General features: G+C 37.4%; 2 protein-coding genes across 3 annotated transcripts in view; one reads left to right on the forward strand and one right to left on the reverse strand.

The window, feature by feature from the left end:
- LOC144638723 (uncharacterized) overlaps positions 1 to 3,629 on the forward strand; it is an 84,350-nt gene extending 80,721 nt beyond the window's left edge. The window contains exon 21 of the mRNA XM_078497949.1: positions 2,546 to 3,629. Coding sequence (XP_078354075.1) covers positions 2,546 to 2,961 — 416 coding nt within the window. The 3' untranslated portion in view covers positions 2,962 to 3,629. The remainder of the gene's footprint in view (positions 1 to 2,545) is intronic.
- Positions 3,630 to 7,007: 3,378 nt separating this feature from the next.
- Positions 7,008 to 23,408, reverse strand: LOC144638738 (L-amino-acid oxidase-like). Of its 2 annotated transcripts, none has more exons than XM_078497985.1 (7): positions 20,023 to 20,486; positions 12,673 to 13,017; positions 12,246 to 12,392; positions 10,740 to 10,782; positions 9,872 to 10,645; positions 8,732 to 8,932; positions 7,008 to 8,040 (listed from the first exon to the last, which is right to left on the reverse strand). In XM_078497985.1, exons 1-7 carry the CDS (start codon positions 20,300 to 20,302, stop codon positions 7,851 to 7,853), a joined length of 1,980 nt encoding a protein of 659 aa, XP_078354111.1. In that variant the 5' UTR covers positions 20,303 to 20,486; the 3' UTR covers positions 7,008 to 7,850. The 2 variants fall into 2 exon arrangements, with proteins under 2 accessions (XP_078354111.1, XP_078354112.1); XM_078497986.1 differs by lacking the exon at positions 20,023 to 20,486 and adding an exon at positions 23,056 to 23,408 and having other exon boundaries at positions 7,013 to 8,040.
- Positions 23,409 to 26,631: the final 3,223 nt, after the last annotated feature.

The following is a 26,631-nucleotide window of genomic DNA, read 5'->3' on the forward strand; positions in this document are numbered from 1 at the left end:
AAACCAGTGTTACGCATTTGTTTCTCAACATGTCCTCGCAAACAATGTTTGCAGCGCGATATAGGAGCGCAGCTTCACTCTCAGCACATTTCGACCTTCATTGTAGCCTTCTAATTGAGGAAAATTGCTGAGAATTTTTTTCAACCTAGCTGATCCACTCTATCAGCAAAAGCGGCTTGTATATATGAAACAAGTTCAGCAAAAACAGTATTAAAACCAAGTTTAAATACTTTTTCAAGAAAAACAAAAACAAGGGAACAAGATAAAATTATAAAATCAGTGTGAATGAATTCTTTTGAAAATCTAATTTGCATAAAGTCCAAAATGGCAACAATTTTCCCAAAACATTTCAAAATTTTAATTTCTGTACAATTTTCTAAACTCTGGACCTTCTTTAATAAATGACCTGCCTTAGAAATATGATTAAACCTTCCAGTAGGTAATTTTGCATTATGCTGTCATATATAAAGATTCTGGCTGGCGGCCATTTTGAAAAATGCCCCGGGCCCCCCGGCAAAGGTCATAGCCAGATTGCCTATAATCTTTAAAATATTCCTCATGACTTATAATTAAAGTGTGCCAAGTTTTATGCTTTTATCATAAAGTGCACGATTGGTTCCTAAAATGACACTTATCCGCTGGACTATATGTTAAAAATTCCAGACAAAGAACTGAGAAGAGACCTTTCGGGCTTCGTTTTTTTGTTGTCCTATTTCAGACTGTGACATCACTCTTGAGAATCATGATCACTCCTTTCAAATTCAGAAAAATTCTCTTGGTATTCAGATAGTTAAAAACAAGTTCTCTGGGGAGCATCATGTGATTTTGATTTTGAAATGGGCAATTTACACTGACAAAGCCAAAAATGTCTATTGAGTGAAAATGCGAGTCCAAAAGATGTGTGATTTACAGCAAGGAGCCCAAATGTGTGACCACTTTTAATTAATTCACATTCTTTCTTGCAAGGAAAATTGTTAGTACATTAAAAGTGGTCACCCTTTTGGGCTCCTCACTGTAAGTCCAAAGTTGAGACACTGAGACATTTGCTATAAAAGGGGGGAAAATAGGTTTGTCAGGTAAATACAATTTTAAAATACAGTACTTTGTTTCCGGTGGTGTTTTTAGTTGTGCATTCCAAGGAAAGGTTAGTTTCAAACCAATGTTACTGTAATTAATAAAAAGCAAATTGTAAGCTGCTTTGCTCACAAAATTGGCACGATTTAATTCGTACAACTCTAATAAGATGTCTTTTATCACGACTTTTCACAATGGAAGGCAACATATTTTGTAACTTTACTATACAGCGAGGAAACTTCCACAACTTTGGCAAGAATAAAATGTCTTGAAATAATGTCTCTAGATTGCGTCTTGTTTAAATGTGGCTGAAAGTTGTCTGCACTGACTGTACAATCTGTAATGTAAATTTTGTGCAGTAAGTCCAAAAACTTAATATCATTTAGAGGTAAAACACGCAGTGCAAGGAAAGTACAAGTTTCCAGGAAGTAAAGTTGATATAGCATCTTGATTTACTCTTGTTAAATTTAAATGGGGCTGAAAGTTGTTTGCACTTTCTGTACAATTTGTGATGCAAGTAAGTCCAATAAGTCCAACATCTTGATACAATACATGTGGAGTCTAGGAAGTAGAGTTGATACAGTGGTTTGCCAGTAATCAATTTGAATTGAAGGATCTTTCAGTAGCAAATCCAGAGATGTTTAACACAGTTTATTTTTTTAACTTAGGTGTTATTGCTACATGGTTTTCGCTGTGTTTTGTTTAAATATATCTGCCATTCATAGTGAGGATTGGGCTTTCTATGTATTGCATAGAGGCAGAATAGAGGCCAATAACCAGTTCCAGTCAAAGCAGTTCCAATGCAATAGCCACATTCACACATTCATGCTGCTTCTTGACAAAGTGCAGATTAAACATATTGAAGCAATTAGGACAAAACACAGCTGTCAGTGGATTCTTTGAAAATTTAATAATTGTTTTACACATATTTGTTTAGACAGTAAGACTGATTAACTACAACAATTTATTGCAACATATTTATTGCAACATAAAAATTAAACGTCTTCGTGTCCAGTGTCCTCCGAGTGTAGGACCCATTCTTTTTTTTAATTTTGTTTTTTTGAAAAGCCGTCTACTAAATGCGTCCGTTTTTATAGCAGGCATCTTAAACGTTAAAGACGTCTAGATGACTTTATCGTCTCAAGCATAAAAACGGCCATTATGGTGTTTCCTTTGAGTGTGACTGTCTTTTTGGTAATTTACTGTAATTACAAGAATAACTCGTAAGCCGTACATGTATGCATTGCAGACTTATTCTGTTATAGACAGTTTTTGGCAAACGCTAATAAGTGTTAATCTGTTAACACAAGTGTTAATCGCGTTTGTGAAAATTAGTTCCAGTAACCAGAACAAGATTTTTTTTCTTTCACCTCCTCAATAGAAAAATAATAGCCAAACAGGTTGTTTATCGATGTCATTCAGCACATTTCTCACTTTTTATTATTGATGTTTTTTTAAAAACTTTTTTAAGCTACCAAAGTTGTTACGTTACCAAGAACGCATCTTCCTCCGGAGGTGCCACGCTTCACTGACCATCAGGGTGAATGTAAGGAGTTGACATCTCCCTCCAGTGGTGCCATATTTCACCGGCCAGTGTGTACTGGCCTTCAAGGTGAATTCATAGAGAAAACAGAAAGAAATTCCTTCGAGATGTCGGATAACCAAGAAAAAAAGACGCAAAGAAGAAAAACGAGAAGAAAAAGAAGAGAACAAAGGGGACGAAAAAGAAGAGAACAAAAGGGACGAAAAAGAAGAGAAGAAAACAGAAGAAGCAGGAGCGGGAAAAGAAAAAGAAGATTAAAAGGAAGATGTGGTGTCCATGAGAATTCTTCCACAGAAATTCGATTGAGGAATTGTTGCAGCTGTTCTAGACCGAACATAATTTAGGATTGTACATTGAACATCTGCTCTTCTATAATTGAAGAAATTTGTAAGGAAATATCCGCGGGTCTTGTAGTTTTAATGCATATATCAATCGTTTGAAACTAGATTAACGATGTATTAAATAGGTTTAGCCAAGCCTAAAAGCGGAGCTCCCCGATAATTTACTTTGCCCTTTATTTAAATTTCTGAATTTACTAACCATGGACATAACTGTCTGGGGCTATATTAACAAAGGTCTTCCTGAAAAATCTCCAGCAGTTACATCCAAGGCTGTCAGGATCATGTTATCAAACTTTGAAACACGATGTAGTGTATTATTGGATGAGATAGACTGGGAAAGACTGGAACATAGGATAATTAGACAACTGGCTATTATGATGTATAAAATTTAGAACGATCTCTTTCCTCCGTAGTATACATTAGATGTCCACTCCCACAACCCGAAAAACGCTGAATTCCATATCCCCAGATTAAAGTCATCGGCGGCAAAATGCAGCCTTCACCACAAAGGTTCTAAACCTGTTGAGATAAAATATCGGAATAATCTAAAAAAAAAATTAGTTGTGCCAATCAAGTAATAATATTTTTAGCAAACTGCTGCAATTGGGAAGTAGTGTGTAGAGTGTGTAAAACTTGAAAAGGTGTGCTACCAATTGCAAAATAGGGAATAACGCATCGTATGTATGTCTATTCTGATTTAAATAGCCACGGTCTTATCAGGTACAAATATAAAAAAATTCCATTTTCTTCTCAGTCAGATAAAAGGTAGAATGCTGATTTCAAAGCGACATCCACAGGCTCTGAGTCAACGTTAAAGTGGTCCCAAAATAACGATTGAAATGAATTTAAGCATGAGGATCTTTCTTTTTTCTCGAGGCCCCAATTGCGTCTTTGTTGTTTTTCACATTTTTCCAGTGTCATTCAGTGACACAGAGCATCACGTGGCATTAAATTTTATACACTTTAGACATCGAGCATTTAGTGACTGAAAACTGTCAAAGCCTCCCTCCCCGCCCCTCCTAGTCCATTGTAAATTCTTAAAAACAAAGTTCATAACGTCAGCTGTAGAATCCAAATTATATTCCAACAAGGCGGCGTTCACAAGAGAGTTGAAACAGTGCTTCGCTTTAAAAATACATGTCATCCAAATCAAGGCAGCTCCAGACAAGTTATGTCAAAAATATTCATTTTAATGTTCCGGTAGTTTTAATCGATTTGTACGGTTAGTTTTCATATAATTCATAAAAACGTAAATTTGGTGACTTCGCTACATTGTGTCACAAAATGTGAGTTTATAATATTCGCTCAAACGTTTTCATCGTTGCAAATACCGAATGTGATTTGGAGCTAACAACACTGATACATTGAACTTACTTTTAGTTCGGTTATTGTGCTTTTAGCTGAAATGTGGAAGAGCTGGGGCGTTCTAAGCCTTAAAGTTCGCCCAGAGTTAATAGGGGAGCAGGGATGGCGCAGTGGTGAGAGCGCTCGCCTCCCACCAATGTGGCCCGGGTTCGATTCCGGCCCGGTGCCATATGTGGGTTGAGTTTGTTGTTGGTTCTCGCCTTGCTCCGAGGGTTTTTCTCCGGGTTCTCCGGTTTTCCTCCCTCCACAAAAACCAACACTTCTAAATTCCAATTCGATCAGGGATTCAGGGCCACAATGAAAACTACTGGGACACCAGTAATTGTGTTACCCTTCAAAAAAGTCGTTTTTTATTTTTTTATTTTTTTATTTTGATGTGCAAATTGTACCGGGGTTTCTGTTTCGACGATTTTGCGGAAACTTGAAGAGCCATGGTAAGAACTCAGAGCTAATTGCAGAAGTTTAAACGAAATCTTAGCGCTCAGTCATCTGTAAATAGCAATTTTATTCCAAAAGTAGTGTTCAGTTAACAATTAGACTACGAACCCGAGTTTTCTAATTGTTTTAGTAGAAACTCTTAAAGGACTGCAGTCCAAAAACCTACAATTTTACGTACTTATAAGCCACAAATGAAGAAAAAATAATCTTTAAATTAGCAACGAGCGCGCGATCGTTTTCTATCGGCGAATAGAAAACAGTGGGAGAACCAATCAGATTCGCGGATTTTCAATAGAACACGGCTGAGTTTCTACTTATAAAAGTTATATCGCGCAAAACAAACGAACATTACATCTATATATTGACATGCATGTTATTCCTCGATAAATTGCGTAAAAATGCGAACGTTTCAGGGAAATGGAGCCAGAAATGGTGAAGTTATTAGAGTTTTGAGGCAGACATACGACGCCCCTTTTATTTCTATCGAGTCACCTTAACAATTACATTAGATATTGGTCAATCTTGAGAAAAAGGCTTAGACAATTCAACCATCTATGTTAGACGTTAAATCGTGATTTTTTTTTTCTCATGTTAAACATTCTTTTCCCTAAAATCCCTCAGATACGGACCATTTGTCCGTTGCAATTAATTTTAGTCCAGTTATTTGCTGTAGCCTCAGTTGTTCTCTCTTTTCTTAATTGTTATTTGGTGCTTTTGTAGAGATCTTTTTTTCCCCAGGGATTAAATGTGGTTGAATTCGGCTGTGTGGCCTGTGGTGCAGTAGTCGTTGGCGCTTTAGTGGATGAAGGTTGATTAGTTGTAGGACCTGCCGTGGTTTGACCAGTTGTCTGTGGAGTGGTAACAGGAGTTGTCTGTTTTGCAGTTGTTTGTGGTGCAGTGGGGGAATGGGTGGGTGCAGTACTAGACTGTGGTTCAGTTGTTTTGACTGGCGTTGTTTCTTTAACAGGCTGACTGCTCTATGTTTTCAACAGAAAAATGTATAAAATATTCGTGTATAACGTTTCTTTGTTAGCGTGAACCAATACGATTGTTTGTTACGAGAAACCTCATGCCAATACACTATGGAAGCAACGCCGTCAATGCTGTTCAAAATTTGACGTATAAGTTGGACCTAACCGAGATCGAGTTTGACTGACTGACAAAATTAGATTCTCATGTCAGTTTTCTGTGTCCAAGAGAACAGTTTTACGGAAGCTTCTGTATACAAGGAGGGCGACATGCAATTGTGATTGCAGTAGGGGTACCCTACCTCGTTGTAAACAGGACTGGTGTTTTTAGTCGGTGGCCAAATGTGAAAGCTAAATACTTAAGGACTCGATAAAGACACGAGAACCGTCAACATTTTGTCCAAACTGCGTTGAGCCGATGCCGTATTTAACAGATAGATTTTATTAAACAAGCAGTGCGTACTTCCCCTTGGATGGGATGCGAGTCTTTCGCAGGTTATACTCATCTAGTGTTATGTAAGGTTTCCTTAACAGATCGCCGGTTCACCATTTACATTCCCGTATGAAGAAAGGCACGCACTGTGTCCAAGAAGAGCGGCGTAAAGAGGTAAAATGGGAACTGAGATTCGGGCAAATTTTTCACTGGGAAAATGGGATTTGGCCGGGTAACTGGGACTTGGAATAACAAACAACTGAACAGGGACTGGGATGTGGAAATCGGGAATCAGTATGCTGGGATACGGGATTTTATACCTTCTCCCTCTCCCTCTCTTATAATGGCCCCGGCCAGAGCACGAACTCGGAATCGCTCGATCCGGAGTCCAGTGCACTAACCATTAGGCCACCGCGTCTTTAACTTTCTGCAGACAATGAAACTCCAGAAACTGAAGCAATCGCAAATCGACGACAACACTTGTTTTCACAAAAGTGATAATTACCACGTAAAATAATGCTTTTTATGGCAGCATGTATCATTTTTTTTTGTCTTTTATCAGTTTAGTTGTATGTAAGTTACGTCTCCCTTGCGTTCTTAAACAACTAAAGCCAGGACTTTGTTCTAAGCATGTCTCAGCCGGTTTGCTTTTGTTTTCAAATTGCTTTTTTTCACCGTGTAAACCTATATAATGCCCTGATCAATTTGTCACCTTACATAAAACAAATGAAAACAAGGGAGTAATCTCAGAAACAAGCCTTTGAATGGGTGTCTAACATTCCTTTGAATAAAGATCTTCAAACATGTTTAAGCAATGCGTCTGTATAATTTTCTCATCGATTCTTTAACCACAGTCCGCATCCATGACTCAACTGTGAGGTGCATTTACAATATTTAATGTTGTTTATGTTCTTAGCTTGTTCTTTAATAACATCGACTTAATTTTTACAAAACATCACACTTATACTAACATGTTCATTACTGCATACAATAAGACAAACTAATTTTGGAAAACGATACAAGCTTTTCAATATAAAAAGTAAAACAGTAAGTGTTAACTCTTCCTTTTTCCAAAATAATCAAAGGAAACTCCTGCATTTACTGTACATAAAATCCACTTAAAGAGATAATTAACAATTATTAAAAACTGTATTTTTAGAGTTTTGATAATTAGAAAGAGTTTGCTAATGGAAAGCTATTTTTATACATGTATAACAAGCAAAGAATCGCTACTTTTTATCCATAAGCTACAAAAAATTTCTTTGTTCTAAAATAGTTTGCGTTTGCACAGAAGAGTAGTAGTTTTGCTTCAGTTTGTTTGCTACAACCCGCTGACACAAAGTGCATCCTGATAGGAAGTACCTTGTCTTAATTATTTTCTTGCTCTCCATTGAACCTTTCAGCCTTAAGCTTAAAATCTTAATTCTCCTTACTGGCTTCCATACATTTTTTTCAAAGTTACTTAAGAGAATATAGTGGTACAACAATATAATATCCTCTACTTGAAAGACTCTTGAAGTTTTCTCTAAAATTGCACTAGATTTTTCTTAATTTTGGGAAGAAAACATTTAGACAAACCATCCATCTATGTTACAACTGTTAAATTGTCATTTTACTCTCATCATGTTAAACAATTCTTCCCCTGAACATGAGCCTACTTATCGATGACAATTTTAGTCCAGTTATTACTAAAGTACAAAATCTAAATTCCAGCCCTCTTTTAAAGCATCCAGTGATGATTGAATAGTATCATCCAGCCATCCACCAAAACTATAATATGCTCTGTCCACCAAGAACACGTCTTGTCCGGTCAGCGGTCGCTTGGCCCATTGCTGAATGGCAGACAAGGAAAATTTGGCTCCAGGCTTCTGCAGAAACCTAAATAATTAAATAATATTGTTACACTCGTTTAATATATGAGCCAGAGGAGTGTATTTTATCGAAACTGTTGATTAATCGACCTGCTACATCTTACAAAAGGTGCCGTCATTAAGTGTTCAAAACGTAAATGGGACCGTCTTGTTTTAGCCAACTGATTTGAGTTTTGGACATTTCATGTTGTCATTTGTATGATATGTAAGAGTGTAAACCAAGCAAAAAGGGAAAATTCACCGCAGTTTTTCACGTTTTTCGTAAGTTGCCCTACGTTGCCTTTCAAGTTATAATAACCTCATTAACATGGTCTATACATTCATCGTCCATAGCTCTCGACCAATGAACTCGTGAGAATTCTTGCCATACAATTATTCGCGTTGCGAAAAAAATAAAGCTTTTCTGTTTCATTTGTTAGTTGATATGACCCCTATACATTAATATCTCACAACTCCGTTAGCAACAATGCATGGACACAAAAGCAGTTGATGAATTTATTCGTTTTATGAAGTAAACAGAGCGTTAGCAAACACGATTACACGACACGTGACGCCTTTAAATTAATATTTTTTTAAAAGTTTATAAGAATTACAGCTTTGCTTCCCAGTCGTCGAGACGCACTATAGTTTCCACCCCTCTGCTCGTCTTCAGAAGACAGTCAGATTTTTATATATATTAGTTTTTAGGTAACACTTACCAGAATCCTTCCTCCCAATACTTGTACTTAGTCTCTAACGGATCTGGCACGTCGTCTCTTTGAAATTTGTACTTCAGAGCTCGTTTCAGTTCTTTGTCAACTTCTTTGGCTGATATCTGTAGGATCTCCCCCCACTTGTCACTGCATCCTCCGTTATTAGCTATTGTATGCAGCACGGCTTCTCCGTTAGGTCCACGGCCCCTACAGCGATAACAAAAAATAGCTTATAATAGTTAGGAACAAACGATACGAAATCTGTTTCCCGTGGGTTTTTTTTTTGGGGGGGGGGGGATGAAAACTCATTCCTTGTACCGCCCGATTCTGCACAGCCTGACTTTTTTAACAGACCGAAATATGGTATTTTCCAGACCGGCCGGTTGCGTATCTGAAGCAGTTTATTGCATTGAAAGATTCAGTTTATTTACCTCTCTTGTACAAACGTAATTAGTTGGTGACAAAAAAAACTCGTAGCAATGTTGCCTGTTGTCCAACAACAGTCGAACCTATGACTTTCCTCACACTGGTCGGACACGCTACCACTAAGTTAGAGGCCGGAGACTAGTGAGATCTTCGTAATGTAACTAGGTCATACAACCTAGTTTTATAATCAAACTTCATATAGTCTCTTCTTGGACTGTTCTTGGTTAGTGGTGGAGTGCCCGGCCGGTGTGTAGCCTGCGTAGCAGGCGTCTGTGTAGTTTTTAGCGCGCGTAAAATAGAAACTAACGACGCCTGCCACGCAGGCTAGCCGGTGTGCGGAAAGTCGCAGGTGCGATTAGCTTGTGATGTCAATTAGGCAAATCTTAAATTAAAGTTTTTAATTTGAAAATAGTGCTGCCCTTACAAACGGATAAAAGCTAACCTCATGCAAATCAGAGTGGAATTAAACCTAAGCAAACTGGAGTGCATCTAATCGCAAGCAAACCAGAACTATTCCGTAAGCAAAGTAAAGTGCTTCTATAGCTTACTTGTATAAACGAAAACCGTATTTCAATAGATAATAACCTACTTTGTGTAAAAATCACCTTCAGTTGACTCATAGACTCATTTGAACAGGTGACCTCAGCATATAACATACTAAAACTATTTCATTCCACGAGTATATTTACTACTAGAAGTTATCGTTGCACGAACACTTACTTATAAGGCATGGTAATCCCCAGGCAGTTGCTACATGATACGAACTTGCTCAAAGCTGTCAAATTATTTTTCTTCTGGACAGCGGTTGAATCATTCCACCATGCTTTTTCATACACCGCTGCTCCACTGAATGCTGGGACGCTTACAATAGACTTGAAGATCTCATGATCTGTGATGCCTTGAATGACGTCACCTTTTATCTTCTTGACGGCTGTCGGTCCAGCTGTAATCACAGCTTTGTTGGCTTTGACAGTGAAGTTGGTGGTTTGAAGAACAAACTTATCCCCTCTTTTTTCAATAGAGGTTACTGTCTCTTTGAGGTAGATTTTTCCACCTCGACTTCGTACTTGTTGTGCAAGATGTGTAATAAACTCGGACATACCTTTCAAAGGCCTTAAGTCATCTTCCCTTTCACCTATGACATGAATTTTTTTCTTAAGATATTCTCTATAACTGAGTGGGTTTATGGCTTGCATGTAGTCACCTAAAAACCCGTAAGTGTCTTCCATCAGTTTGGTTCCCTCTGGTGACAGCTCATAGGACAGGAACGTTTCGGCCGTGGAGAACTGAGTGTAATTTCTAGCATCATCATAGATAAACTCAGCGGTTTTCTCAAGTGTTTTATTGTTCATGGGAGCACGATCCATCAAAGTTGGAAAGGCCTTTGGCTTAAGGGAATCAAAACTGTCAGCATACACACCACGAGCTTCAACACGATGAGTTTTTGGGGCCCAGTCATCATCTGTCAGGATGTTGAAATGTCTTTGGATGTCACTAAAAACAGAAAAGGAAAACATGAAGTTTTACGAGTTACAATTAACTCAATTCAGTTAACACTTATCAATTTTCTTTTTGTCAACTAACTTACCCTTCATTATAGTTGTCGGCGTGAATGTTCCACACCCCAAGTCCTGAAACAAATGCGTAAAAAGTTTTCTTGAGAAGTTTTATCTCTTGAACGTTTGAGAAGGTAAGTGTTGATGACATAAGATTATAAGTGAATGTGTGTCCAGCAGTAGCAATGAAATATATATATGATAGATGCAAATGCGGCCTGAGCCTGAAAATTTTTTTCAGGTTTCAGTAGTGTAGGCCGCATTTGCATCTATCATATATACATAAAATTATGTTAACGCAAAGGTGTACATAAACGAAAATATCATCTTTTTCAATACTGTTAGTGACGAACTACCGTATTTATTCGAATAAGCGCCCGGGGCTTATTAAATTTTTCGCGCCATAAAGAATTTAATATTTAACAGAATTTGAAAAAAGCGTCTTTTGATTGTCAGTATTTGTCTCTTGCTGAAGAGGTAAGTGGCGCTAGCTGTCCTGGCAAAGTTCGCGGCTTTCACAACATTTACAGAACTGCGTATTGTAAGAATGTTGGATGGAAAAACTAATGGGCGAGCGGTAAAACTAATCACTTTGAACTGCAAAACTTCGCTTTTGATGAAAAGAAATGTCCAAGAATGTTTTATAGTTACTTTGGAGTGCTGTTTTTAGTTAAACGGAACTCCTTGAATAAGCGCCGCATCGGGACTGCGGTGCTTATTAGGGGGCGGCGCTTGTTAACCTTTTTGTTCCAAATGCGGCGCTTATTTGAGGGCGGCGCTTATTCGGGGGCGGTGCTTATTCGAGTAAAATAGGGAATTTGAATAACGCGCTACAGATTGTGCGCGCATGCAGGTCAGAAAAAAGAGAGTAAACCGGGATGTACCTTGCTCATAAAAGATAGCTAACAGCAGAACGAGCTAATAAATACTGAACACCATCGACTTACTAACCACAAAATCGACTGGGACTCTGCTGAATGCCTAACCTACAGTACCAACTATTTTCAACGACTGACTCTGGACGGCTATTAACAGATGTCAACAACTACCGGCACCTTACAAACGACTTATTCACAACGTAAACAAGACCGACAAACGAAACGCCGACAGAACTACTTAATTTGATTAACAATAGACGGAACAGAACAACTTATAAAATTTGACTGACAATAGACGGATCGAAACTGACCAATTACTGTTGACAAACTTTACACGAGTCTTACAGCCAATAGCATCACGGCTAAACTGACCAATCAACTTCAACGGACCAGACTTATAACATCATCGACTGACAACAACTTTTCACTTGACTCTGAAGATGACTTCCGCTCAGGTTGTCGAAACGTCAGTCACCAACAACAGTTCTTCTCAGAACTACTCTCACCCGGACGATCACACTATACGAACTACTGATACTCATGGGTTCAAACCATTTACTGGAATACGTTTTTATACGAGATAACATTAACCACCCCAAAATGACAAAAAAAAAAATGATTTCGCAAATACACGGTAATATAGTAGTTGTTTGAACTTACCCACTACAACGTCTGGTGCATGAGTAAAATTGTAATCAAAGATTTTTCCTCCAAGATGATCTTCTCTCTCAAACAAGCACACGCCTGTTTCGTTTGTTTCCTTTTTCGAATGAAGAAGTGCATACGCCGTAAGCAGACCGCCAGTTCCTAAAAATTAACAGAAATTAAGTAAAACAACAACGACGACGACAACAATCTTTATTTTCAAACTAATCGCAACCCCGAATAGAAATAGTTACTCGAGGAAGGAAGGATCGCGCACAATACAGGCTTTCACCCACAGACTTAAAAGTTAGAACCACCTTGTACAGCATAATAAACAACATTACATGAAAGTACTGCTCAATAGCTTTCATTTGAATGGTCACACATTAGGGTTTCGTCCACTGACATATTAGTTAGAACCACCTTGTATAACATTTCTTACCTCCTCCAACTATAGCCACACTGCACTCTAAGACATTTTTGTCACTAGGAGAGGTGGTCGGAGGCGGCTGTGTGGTCTGTGGTGCAGCAGTCGTTGGTGCTTCAGTGATTGGTGCAGCAGTCGTTGGTGCTTCAGTGGTTGGTGGTGGTGTAGGACCTGCTGTGGTTTGATTAGTTGTCTGTGGTGGAGTGGTAGCTGCACTTGTCTGTTTTGCAGGTGTTTGTGATGCAGTGGGGGGAGGGGTGGGTGAAGCACTAGATTGTGTTTTAGCTGTTTTGACTGGCGTTGTTTCTTTAACTGGAGCAGTGGGGCCTTCTTTGGTTGATGCTGTAGCCTCAGTTGGTACTAGTGAAGTAACCAGAAATAATCCTTAATATATTAACAATTAATCACGAGAAGTTGGCTTTGCTCACTTTTGATGCGCATCAAAGGTAAAACAAAGAAAGGGAATCGATGACTTTTACGGGCACCCACACGGCAAGCATGTAAAATAGTATTACACTCTTTTTATTTTATAAGAATCTAGTTTATAAGAATATCGAGGCTGAAATTTGCGAATTTTTAAGAATATTTTAGAAATAAACCCGAGGCTGAGATTTTGCAAAGAATATAGTTTTAGTTAAAACAAAACCAGGTATTTTCATATCCGTCACTTTATCTCTGTGAGGAATGCTTTGTTTAAAGCCAAAACGGCCAGGCTGCAACGAAAAGCAATGGTACATGTGCACAATGTAACAGATACAGATCTGGACACCAAACACTTGTAACTGATTCCACAATACTTGCTAAAACGGAAAATGTCAAATGGTATTTTCTAAGAATGTTCATAAGAATATTTTCAGACTAAAATCGGCAGAAAAATAAGAATATTCAGCCTGGTTCGGAAAAACTGTATTCTTATAAAAAAAAAAGAGTGTATAGATATTTTATCATTTTTAAGTCGTGAATGCAAAGAACGACTTATAGCGGACTGCTTCAATTAAATTTGTGTAAACTCCCTTGGTAACCTGGCAATTTTATATTAAGTTTAAATTAAGTTCAAAATGGCGGATGAACGTGAAGGGCTGGCTTCCCGAGTTGTAATGCAAACTTATGGATGTACATCAGGAGAATACGAATATTTTTTCCTTTCTGGAAGGAATTTTTCTAGTGAGGCCAGTGCTCGAATCCACATTTACACACAATGCAATGGAAAGGATGGCCAATGCAAGGAAGCAAGAAACTTGCACGCCGAACAATAGCTTATTTTGAAAGTCCGCGGATATGAAATTATCTTCCATTGAAATGCAATCAAATAGTGGGTAAGTAATAAATCACCCTAAATAAGGCAGTATTTTCCGCTACAAATTAGTCTCACTCAGCAAGATTAAACTGATGCATTTGGAAACAATTAGAGATATCTATAGTTGGCTTGCTTTGTCTTTCGGTCGATCATTCATTTGCACGTTCGTCAAGTTTTTGTATCTCGTAATATTTTATATTCGTTGTCACACTCTCGTTAACGAAGTTTCCAAGTACATCTATCTCATGACTTAAAGTTAAATCAAAATTTCCTCTGGCATTCGTAGCTCATTAGGTAGCAAGCCTTATCATGTTATGTGAATGATAAATTTGCTCTGCTTTTGAAGGCAAAACTACATTTGTAAACACAGTATTATGCATCAAACCCTTACAATTATTTTTTCTTCATACACATGGTCTGTCAAAAAAGGGACATATTAGTTCAACTGTGGTAATTGTAGTTCTCCAGGGGTGTATCATTGCACTCAGGTAATTTTTTGCTTTGTCAACATCCACTGAGTGCTATGGGGTAGACATTCAAAGAAATACTGAGAGAGTACTATTGTTAGCAGCTATTAATTTTAACGATTTTTTCTGAGCAAGATTTAGCGACTATATAGGGATTTTCCAAAAACTTCAAAAAATAGTAAATATATCGTGTAAACCAGCTTTTACTGGCTGGTGATTAATATATGGCTAAGAAGAAAATAAATGTTCAGTAAAAGAAAAAGACTACCATATCTTGACATTGAATGAATATAAATTGCATTGCCTAAAAGAACAAAGTTACCAGTATCCATTTTTGTGTTCCATTAGGGTGGGAAGGGGGTACCGGGGAGGTACCGGGGTACTTGAAATTTGACCAAGACAAATTTTAGCAAGTACTAAATTAAGCGATTTTCGCCCAACTCACTAAAAGCGCTAAAATGTAATAGCCACTAATATAACAATAGTAACCTTAAGGTCGATTTCTGTACATGTCCTATGCCTCCCCCCCCCCCCCCCTTATCTCAGCCAAAAAGGAACCTGGTTGCATGCCATGCTGATAAATAACAAATTGCTTACACTTAGATGGTTTGTTGTACGTGTTGTCCTACAGATTTATTTTAACAAGGCACGTAGAATTTTGAATTAATTTATAGATTTGCCAAAACAATATCCTGCAATACAACACATCACTGAACTCTGCATGGGGCTAGGCTGTCAAGAGGTGTGGGCTGGAATGAACATCCTCCTGCCGTAACGTTGTATGAAACACATGATCAGAAAAAGAATTTTATTTCAAATTTACTCTCATATATTTTTCACAAACAGTGAATACTGCTCTCTATAAATTGACTTTTAGCAGACTGTACAGCTTGAAAAATAAAATATTTGGAGTTATTGTTATTGACTGCTGAAAACAAAGAGTAAAAGATAAACAAGCTTTAAGGTTCAGATCCTTTAATCCAACATGGCCACCAGATCTTTGCAGGATGGCTGGCAATGTATAGAGATTATTTAAAAATGAATTAATAAGGCTGATTAAAATGCATTGATGATTTTCGTGGCATGTAAAGGGGTAAAGTAAACTTTTTGGTTGCAAGTAAAGATACCAGAAAAGGAAATAAGCAGCAGTTTTCATTTGTTACATGTATCACGCCTCTAAATTGATAATAAATTATGTTGGCTTTACTGTTTCCTGCCAATTTCAATTCTTAGAAGTCACATGTATGAGGCATCTGTTAGTTTCTTTTAATTATTTGCCTTCTGTCACAGTGTCTGCCATTCTTTAACAGAGAAAAATGTATGTCGAATAATACCACTGTCCTGTATAAAATGGCTGAGCTACCTGGTTATTAATTAAAGAACCCTTTAGCAAATGTGAAACAGTTTGGTGGAAAAAAATCCCTAGCTTCTTTCCATTACCAGCTTCGCAGCATCTTAAGGTACCTCATATCTTGTTACCACTATACGTGTCTCTCTCAGCATTAATTATTTTCAGCTCTGAAATAATCTTCACTTCTTAGCTGCTTAGCTAGAAGGCCTCGATGGACTACTGGATGGTTAGTTTTCAGTTAGAATATGGGGTTATTTATCACTTACCAGCTAGAATTTTAAACATGACTCAACTGTGACATATGTTAACAGATTTCATAGACAATTACAAAAAATGTTGTTTGTCAGCAGACATTTAAAATTTATTTTGGCTAATTCTGGGCTATCAGTTTATAATATACCACATTCACGACTTTGCTCATAGAGCCTTTGATTTACTGATGTTTTAACCGTGTTTAGATAAAGTTTTGTCTATGTCTATGTCTAAGGTGGACGACTACCTTTGACACAAGCGCCAAAGGTTAGCAAGCTAGTACGTTTGATATCACTTTTGACATCGATTTGACGCGCGTCAAAGTAAGTAAAGATTTGTGATAAAAAATAAAAACCCTGCGCAGCGTAGATGCTAGATGTATGAATGACCAAAACAAGTAAATACTACGCTGTAGTCAAAATACTTTTCCCGACGTTAGTAAAGATTTGACCGATTTAAGAATCCCATTGACACGAGACAAAGTCACATTTCACTGTATTTTTGTCACACCTTTGTAAAACGTCAAAAGCGTATTACCTTTGATCAAAATCAAAGACAGCCTTTGTCGCAATCAGAGGTATCTCAAAGATTTGGCAAAGACGACCTTTACCCCAAGTGAAAGGTATGGGTCATAGACAACTTTTAGATGTCACACTTTTGACTCGAATCAAAAGTGAGACAAAGCCAACTTCTCGTACCATGGCGAGTGTTTAATTGCAAAGTTTTAGACACGTCATAGCGCCATTTTAATCGAATTCTATGATCTAAAAATCAACGTTCTATAAATGGTCGGTAAATCCTGGTAATTTATTTTTGTTTAAAAGGGCCCCTTTTGATGCCAGCCGAGTGCTGATTGGGCCACCCTGCGGGCCTGCTTAAATAAAGTTGACTTGACTTGACTGTGACGGTTTTTGTCGACCAAGTTTGACAATTTTGTCGGGCATGGTATTTCGGCTGGTATCCAATGGCCGGTAAGCCAATCAAAACTCTGTTCTGGAAATAAATAATTTCTAATAAAATGTGATATAATTTCCACTAAGAGTTGGAGTTTCCACTGAAACGTCCGAGCTACTGATAAGAACGCGATAAAAAAACATTGGAATACTCTGTGCGTTTTGTTTTACTTTTGGGTTGATTTGTTTGTTTTCTTGTTTCTGTTTGTAAGTGTCTTGATGTAATACCAAATTCTTAGAACTATCATTTAAAGAAATGTTTGGTAATCACTTAGGAGAATTCCTATTCCAATCGTGAACTAAAAGGGGTGAAAGTCCATCGTGTGATGGTCTCATTAAGACAACAAACAGAATACTGGATAACCTTTGTAAGGCAACTGAGATCTGTCTGAAAATGTACTTTTGAAAACTCTATATATAAAACCCTTCATTTATCAAGCTGTTAAAAAGCTTCTTGTTGAGTTTTGCATCTCACAAATTCTATTTCACTTTCGCATTTTTAAATGCCTCTTAAACTGAATAGATACGTTATAAGATAATGCTGAACGTTTTTAACGAAAACTGCCGAAGCTTTCGAAAACTGACGCAATTCAGTTGTGAATCATGTCAGGAATAAATTAATTGTGGTTTGCTACACTTTAATGCACGATTAACCCCATGTTATTTCGGAACAGGAAAACGGAAGACTGAACGAAAAGATTTTTTTCTGCATGAACAAAACCAGGGTATTTCGATTATTTACATCAGATATTATTGCAGTCATCGCCATAAGTATTCGGAAAGCACATCCAGTTTCCTAACCGGAACTTCAAAGATATTTTTCATTATCTTTGCCATTTTCCGATTGTGTTTATTCGACAAGCGAGTCAAAGTTCCGAAAGATTAATTGATGATGTCACAGGACGACCATATTGTCTCGGAGCTCTGTTCTTGTTAGATTTTTTACCATTTTTTACGTGAATGTTTGTGAGGACAATATCTGTGGAATATACGTTGCGATTGAAGTTCGCAACCCATTCTTTAAATAGAAAGGGACTATCTCACGGGGATTTCGCAGATTTTTGGTCTAAACTGTTCTAAAATTAGTGGTAGGCATCTTAACCCTAAAAAACATTATCTTTGAACATCTAAAGGAACATATAACCTTAATTTGCGGAAAGAAACCAAGCTATGGCTATAAATATCGATATTTCGAGAAGCGCGGAAACAACTTGAAAACGTTTGCCTAACTTTTTCAAATCGCAATCCGTTTCCATCCGCTGCAAAAGATCTCGGTAACAGTTTCAGTGCTCTAATATAGCAATTTTTTATTAAAATTGGACTTTTCTTTTTAGTTCCTGCGAAACATTGGAGGTTCGAAAATCAGTTAAAATCCGTGACATAGTCCCTTTAAGGCCATGTAATCTCGGTAAGCTCATGTAAATAGAAAAATAAATAAAAAAGCTTTCCTAGCTCAGATAAGAGTTGTTAGTGTCGGCGTTGAACGTTTTCGAATTACGAAATACACGACGCGCAAAACGTGACCGTGAACTAAGAGTACATTTCCTGTCGTAATGATCGCTATTGTTAGTTCGTTCCAAAGTAGAAGACAGGTCACATTCTTGACTTTGTAAACAAATGCTGTCTGTCATTGAAATCTCGGTAGCTTTTACAGCCTTTGTGCGATAAATCAACCAGGTTTATTGTTACTTAACATCGTTTATAGAATTTCTTTCTTCGAAGTGAAAAAGACGAAAGTCAAGACTGGTAAAGAACTCAATGTTTCTTTTTACTGAACAAAAAAAAAGACAAAAAAGTCGCTAAGTAGATTGTGGATGAATGCTTTTATTTTCGCTTCCTTTCAACAGCATTTTTGATCCTAGACATTCCTTGGTGTCGCCGTAGTACGGTATGCGAAAACTGATAAGAAATGATGACGATTTCAGGCAATTTTTACAACATTTACGTTCTCAAGGTATTAAATATCCATTAATTGAAAACTTGTAAGACAAACTTACTTACCCAGGTACTTTATAGTTTACAAACCAGTTCAAGTTTTAAACAAAAAAATATACATCACGAATTGAATTTTGCATTTCCTGACATTAAAAGAATTCTACTACTTTCCTTGTGTAAACTATGCGGCTGTGTTCAAGCAAAAACATTTCCTGCCTTCGTAAATTCGTTACAGGAAATACATGGAAATACAAGATAAAGACCGCTAATAAACTGTTATAAGTGAAGTATGCGTTAAACACCACATAAAAACAAACCTTTCTTGATATATTTGCCGCGGGGGAGAGGTAGGCGGGGGAGACGCGAAAGGCGCGACCCTCGCGATCGCGCACCAAACGCGCGAAAACACACAGACGCCGCTACGCAGGCTAGATATATTTCTTTGATCAATAAATCACTTCAGTTGAAGAGTTACTGCAGTGTGTTTGTCAAAACTGAAATGATATTTACTTCATACTCAAAAACCTGTCAACTGATTTTATGTTCTGCGGTAAATTGCTTCAAGAGGAGAAACATTTTACTCTCTTAGCGACCATGTTTTGCCACTTAACACCCTAATAGAGCAAACTTTGTCGGCTTTGGAAGCGATTGTTTCCTAATTTGTAGAACAAAGGATGCAGGTGATGTTTCATTTGCAGACTCCAACGAATACCAAATTGTCTTGAGATAAAAACATTGACACTCTTCAAAGAGTCCTGACCAAGCCAAGAAAATTATTCATCTACGCAAATGCTTGACCTTTTAGCTGCACTCTATTAACTTAACTGTATTCGAAATTGTTCATGTTTCAACATCATAATTATTGCTACTGAATAAATGATATCATGATTTCAACACTTGCACTGTTTCGTGACAAAGGGGAACTCGACAAACACTGGTCTCCAAACAAGTGCAATCTGTTTACCTATGTTACCAGGCGAATCTGTTCCTTTCATAGCCGAGTATTTTAACTGTGTTTCCCTCACCCAAACATCGCTAGCAACATCATTTAAGCCCTATCTAGGACCGTCAAATATTGATAAACAAGTGAAATTTCATAAATTTGTATACCTACAACTCCAGGCGCATCTGTTGCAGATCTAGCCGAGTATTTAAAGTCTGTATTTCCCGGTCCAAACATCGCGAGTAAAAGCCCCAGTGCTGCTATTATGACCGCTACTATAAACAGAAACAGCAAAACTTGCCATACACGGAAAGTGCATCTTTTATGGCACCAATCGCAACAAGAACAGGAGCACCTCTTCTTAAAATAATGCTCTTGTTTCGTCACATCGTAGCCTTCGGTGACTGTTAGAGTCGTAGCGCTGTCGAAAGTCCGTAGATTAGACATTTTCCTTGTAGCTTAGCGCGAAGAGTAGTCAAGGTCTCGAGCAAAGCTCATAAAATAGACGAAATCCCGAAATCTGATCCTTCAAGATAACCTCTTAGATTTAAATTGACCGCCTAAGCCACGCCCTAACAAACATTGCGTGAGCCGAGAGGAACACAAAATGACATCGAAAAAAGTTTAAAATCTCGCGTCACTTTAGCAATATTAACTTAATATTTTTACCTAAATGCTTCTTTTTCTCTACTGTGAGACTATTTTATAGCTATATACTACTGCAACTTTCGATTAAAACTGGACTAAAAAAACTTTGCATGACCTAACCCCGGGATACCGTCTCAAGCTAAAACTGTCACGGCAGCATTGATCAAACAAAGGAAGTGCGTCATTCATACAGCACAGGAAGATGATATCTACAAAAGAGCTGAAGTAAAGATCTGTTTGTTTCTTATGTCTTTTTGCTTTCAAATAAAAAGTATCTGGCTTTAAACTGTCACAAGACATCACAGTTAGAGTCGAACCTCTTCTTAAAAATATTTCCATAATACCGACAGCTTATTTACTTAGTTCACTTGACCTGTAGCGCGGAGATACCAGAATTCATATTAACTCTATCGCTGTAAGGGCACCTCTATAACTTAGACACTCCAGGTCTACTCCATGTTTTAGAGGGACTCGTACTGAATTTAAAAAGCCCAATGACAAAAGTAAGAGTTTATGCAATAAACTGGAGATTGTCATAAACATTTGGCTGTCAACGATTTAATACCTGCTGTGCGATAGACGAGTATAGACGGTCATTATAAGACACGATGATGCATTTTTGTCACGCAAATTTGCATGAACATATTACTGCATCTTAAACGAAGGAATTCTCTCATTTCTACGATGACGTCATCGAATTCTGAAAGATGGGACATTCTAATGTTACTTTTATCATATTTTTGTGTGTGTACAATTTTTTACAAATGAAACAAATGAAAGGTTTCCGCAGAAATGCCTGTTACGTGACCGCATGGTGTTTTAGGTCAGTCTTCCTTTTATCCCATGTAATTAAGAAGTCTAATCTTGTTAAATCTGATGTAAAGCGGCCGTTTATCGATAAGCTCGCCTGCGCTAGATTAAAGGCATAATTATATTATTGGATTCAATAATTTCGATGTTTAAATGAAGTTAACGGTTATTGTCGCTAAAACGTTTTGTAGTGAAGAAACTGATATCATATCTCGAAACGTGACCGTCGTAGAGGGAATTATACTAATTATTTCCTCTCCATTTCGTTCGTATTGAGACAGGTCACATTTTTGACCTTTTTTTAAAAAAACAAACAGCTTTCCACTGGAAACATTCTTGGCAGCTTTCAACCCGTCTAAATGCGCCATAAATAAACTGGTTTACGAATTAATTTGTTTTCAGTTCGTGAAAGTCAATTTATTTTAGAGTAAAAAGAGACAGAAATGCCGTCAAATCGAAAGCAGTTTTTTAACTGACAAAAAAGGGTTATGTCTAGGAGGTCTACTTCAATGGCTTCCTTTCAGCGAAATGTCTAAGACATTCCACAATGTCTGTCCTCAGTGCTTAAGCATCATCATGCAGTCAGCGCGAAAAAATGCCAGGAATCACATATTTTTATTTATCAATTGCGAGTGGTTTGTAGTTTTTTGAAATCTGTCATCTAAAAACTTTATCTAAGAGAAAATGATTTATATAGAGCAGGCGTATTCTAGTTACAAATTTCTACTCAAATAAAAACAACACTGTTTTTGTTAAATGCATTTTACAACTTGTTGTCTCGGTTTAAAAAAGTGAAAAAATTCTAACAGCAAACACCCTCCAAAGAAGGGACTCCATACTTGAGACAAAAAATTGCCCTCTCCAAAAGGCAATTTTATCTTACGGATCTACACAATGTTCATGACAAAATCTCGCATTCTACTAAACGTTGTAATGGATAATTAATTAAGGCATGATATTGTTGATACATTAATGAGCTGTATGCTATTTAGTTTCATCAATAAACAGCTATAAAAATCACTTGAACTTAAGAAACAAATTATTTAGTTTGTTTGTTGAAGTCACAAGTAGTTTACTTCATACTCAAAAAACCTATCACTTCACTCAATGTTGTGTAAATTTCTTTAAGAAGGAAAACATTTAATTAAATGTCTCCTGTTTTGACTCTTAACACCATAGAACCACATATTATCACTTAGAGACATGTTTCATTTCTAAATGAAAGGATGTGTGTAAATTGATTTGTTGGGAAGGAAATTTTTAAAACAAACTGTGTCGAGATAACAACATTGATACATCGATTGATACAAAACGTGCAGACTCATAAACTAACAAAATCATCAAAAGGACTTGACCTTTTATTCTATTAGTTACACTATACCATAAACTTAACTTGTTGTAATGAATTTTTTTGTGGTTTATACCCGGATTAGAAGCGACTAGGACAATATTTCAACGTTTATATAGCGGCATTTGTTACTTAAAAGCAAATATGAGGTTCTAGATGGGGTGCTGGAATTTAAGTTATCCGTTAAACTTTCGGCGATTTTTTTGACTCTCAGTGAAAATTTCAGCCCATTTGTCAGCCGCTCAGCAAATTGTTTAGACTGCAGATCTCATGCTTTCAGTTAAAAAATTTTTCATTTCTTAGCTGCAAATTAAATTCTGACCAATTCTCCGGCAGCTATCATTAAACTCATTCAGGACCCTAAAATACCGATAAACAAGTGAAATTTGTTTACCTTTAACTCCTGGCGAATCTGTTGCAGATCTTGCCGAGTATTTCAAGTCTGTGTTCCCAGGTCCGTACGCGGCGATTAAAAGTCCCATCAGTGCTATAATAACCGGTATTATGAACAGAAACAACAAAATTTGCCATACACGTAAAGTGCATTTCTTGTTCATAAAATCGCACGAACAACGACATCTTTTCTTTGAATAATGTTGTTGGTTCGTTAAATCGTATCCCTCGCTAACAGTAAGCGTCGTTGAACTGTTGAACGCCTGCATGCTGTAGAATTTCCTTGTGTTTTAAGGTTGAACGCGAAATAAAATAAGCCTGAATTCTTCAGCTAAGGCTTATGTAGTACAGGAATGTATTTGAGGCGAAATGTGACCCCTTGGTTTCTGACCTCTTAGTTTTGAATTGGCCGCTGTCTACGCCCTGATGACGGAATATTGCGTGAATGAATTGAAACATTAAACGCCAAAATTTCCGGATCTGAAGGGTACGTTATTAATGCTTTCCTTTGGTTTATTTACTTAAATCTCTCGTATCGTTTTCCTCATTCGCTACATTCCCTAAGTACGAGGTTACACCCGGCCCTCAGATCATTTCTGTAAGTGTATTTTTAATTACTAGGTTACTACAGCGAGTCATTTTTACACCATTTTAGATTTACCCACCAGCCAACTTTCAATTCAGTTTTTGGCGCAAAGTTGATGTTTTTAAACATGCTTTAAAACACTCTTCAGCTGTCACGACAACATAGCTATAAAATTTTCGCGTTATATATTTACTGCGTTGATATATTACACAATTTTAATGAATCAAATTTCAAGGGTGGAAAAATGTCGTAGGCACGCTAAAAGTACAGATTACTTTGTTGTTTACAGCTGAAGACCGTTGCCATAGCTACGTACATCACATATCAGAAGCCGTTTCCTTCTGGTTTCCGAACTTTATAAAATTTCCCTACGTCATAGCGAACTGCATGTTGGAATTTCCAGACGTAAGTGCACAGAAAAACCAGCTTATCAGGTTAAATCAAAATAATACAGGTTAATCCAGATGATAGTTAAGTGAAGTCAAGGTTTATTCTATCTATTTGTGTCTTATCCTTTTCAAATAAGACAACTTCATTTTATATATTGTTTATTTGTGACACAGTTGCTAGTCGACATTGAAGTAATTAGTAAAAGGTCACGTCCTCATTCGCGTAGCTGAATTTGAACTAAATTCTTTCGTAGCAAAACAAAAGTAAAAGACTTTCCTCGTTTTGGGTCTCATAGGTTATAATAAAAGTTTCTTTGTGTAGCAAACTGAAGACTGCCATAGACAATTGGCTTATCCATACTTATGCTTTGTGGCTTGAAATACTTGTCAGTCACGTAAAAAGTGAGCCTTTTCACTATATCTTACACGAAGTGCGCTGACAGTAATGCTTACAAGGTCACCCTTAAATCGTTCGATGAGGTCCGAAGGCACTCCCAGCTGAAAATGACAGAGATTGTAACGGAAGTTTTCAAAGAAGCTATTGAAAAGCTTCGTGGGAGGTGTTTAGCGCTTTGGTATCTGGCGGGACAAGCGGTTCGAGCCTGGATCGTCCGTCGTAGTCAAGACACTTCACTCTCACTGTGCCTTTCTCCTCCCAGGGGTATAAATGGAAACCGACAAATTGTTAGGGTAAATGGACCCATTTAATGCTAGGGGTAACCTTGTGATGGACTAGCATCCCATTCAGGTGGGAGTAGCAATACTCCCAGTCACTTCATGTTACACGAACCAGGATGAACTTTTCCGGCGCTGTTAGCATAGGATTAATGTATTTTTTATGGGTGTGGCTAAAATTGATTTCCTGCGCTGAAGCTGTCAGTCATCCTGGCTGAAACTTATAAGGGCGCGTTGAAACGTTTATGCTTTGTTGCACACGAAGTATCATTGTTGACAAATGACAGCTGAAAACGGATATCATTTCATTTTACACTGAAGATCGAGGACCCCTACAGGAATGTGACGTGGGCATTCGAATATTTTTAACTTTTAATACGTCCTTTGATTTATTTCACCACACATAATAATAATAATATTGAATAGTTAAAGAGAAGAAATAACTGAATAGTGGCTGGTTAGGAAGTCTACAGAGAAACCATCAGGCTTTTAACGTTAGGCTTCGAAGTCTAATGTGTAAATTCCTTGTCATAATAACAAGTTTAAATTGCTGGAAATTATGAGAATTGAGTAAAAGATTTTGGGCGGGTCTAATGGTTGCTAAAGATGTTTATTTAGACGTTTTTAAGTTATGTTTAACTAACGAGTTAGAATTCTGAAGACCTTGATATTTTACAAGAAAATATATTCTCTCGACGAGTAAGGCACTAGAATCTCAATTTACGGGATTGGCTCTACTTCGGGCAATTGCGTCACCGAAAACCGCTTAACTAGACTACTATAGACAAACCAAAAGACAAACCATTTAAAAACAATCATCGCACGACAATGATATGTCACGTCGTGTGACCATTGCTTTTAAACGGTTTGTTATCGGTTTACTTTTTACCATTTTATCTTAATGACGGATTTCATCTAATCTCATTTTTTCCACATTACATTTTACCTTTTACTTTGTATTGTAAAGTAAAGTCATCATTAACTAAACTAAATCATCGCCGTCTTTATTTATTTTTTCTAGCCTGCGACACAATGCTCCGTTTAGGCATCGTGCCCAAAGCACGTAAAAACCAATAACAGTTAAGATTAGCTGGGATTAAAATGTTTGTTTTACATTTTTTTGTAAAGCGCAGGAAGCTAAATAAAGAGATGTCAAAGCCGAAAATAGCGGCAGCGACTACAGTATTTTCTTTGCGCGCATAAAGACACGTAGTTTCGTAGCTTACAAGTGAGGAAAAACAATTAAACGTCTGGGAATTTAAACGACTGAATATTTTGACTATCATGTCATACAGGCGCGGTGGCCTAATGGTTAACGCGCTCGCCTCTGAGTCGAACGGCCCGGGTTCGAGGCCTGGCCGGGGCGCTGCGTTGTGTCCTTGGGCAAGACACTTTACTCTCACAGTGCCTCTCTCCACCCAGGTGTATAAATGGGTACCGGCGAATTTACTGTGGGGGTAACCCTGCGATGGACTAGCATCCCATCCAGGGGGGAGTAGCAATACTCCAGTCGCTTAATGCTACAGAAACCGGGATAAGCTCCGGCCTGTATGGGCCACTAGGCTCGAAGCAGACTTTACCATGTCATACAAACTAACGCAATTACGTGACCTCTTCAGGCTAACCCACTACATTGCGATTACGTCACTTGGCTCACGGTGAGCTTAGCCTTTACGGTAATAGGGTCACCATTTTTGGGCGGAATTTTACAAGAACCTGGAACATTTTTAAAAGAACCTGTTAGGCTAAAATTTGCAAATTAGATACCATTTTTATAAGAACCTATTAAGCTTAAAATTTGGAAACAGTTTCTTAATTTCTAAAATTGATTAAAAATGTTTACTTTTAGGAAAACATGATATGATAATTGCTTTATTTTGACATAAACACTATGTGGTATGCAAATTTTATTCAAGAAAAAGGCCGA

The sequence above is a fragment of the Oculina patagonica genome, chromosome 14 (assembly GCF_052425735.1).
Source record: "Oculina patagonica isolate OP01 chromosome 14, crgOcupat, whole genome shotgun sequence".
Lineage (NCBI taxonomy): Eukaryota > Metazoa > Cnidaria > Anthozoa > Scleractinia > Oculinidae > Oculina > Oculina patagonica.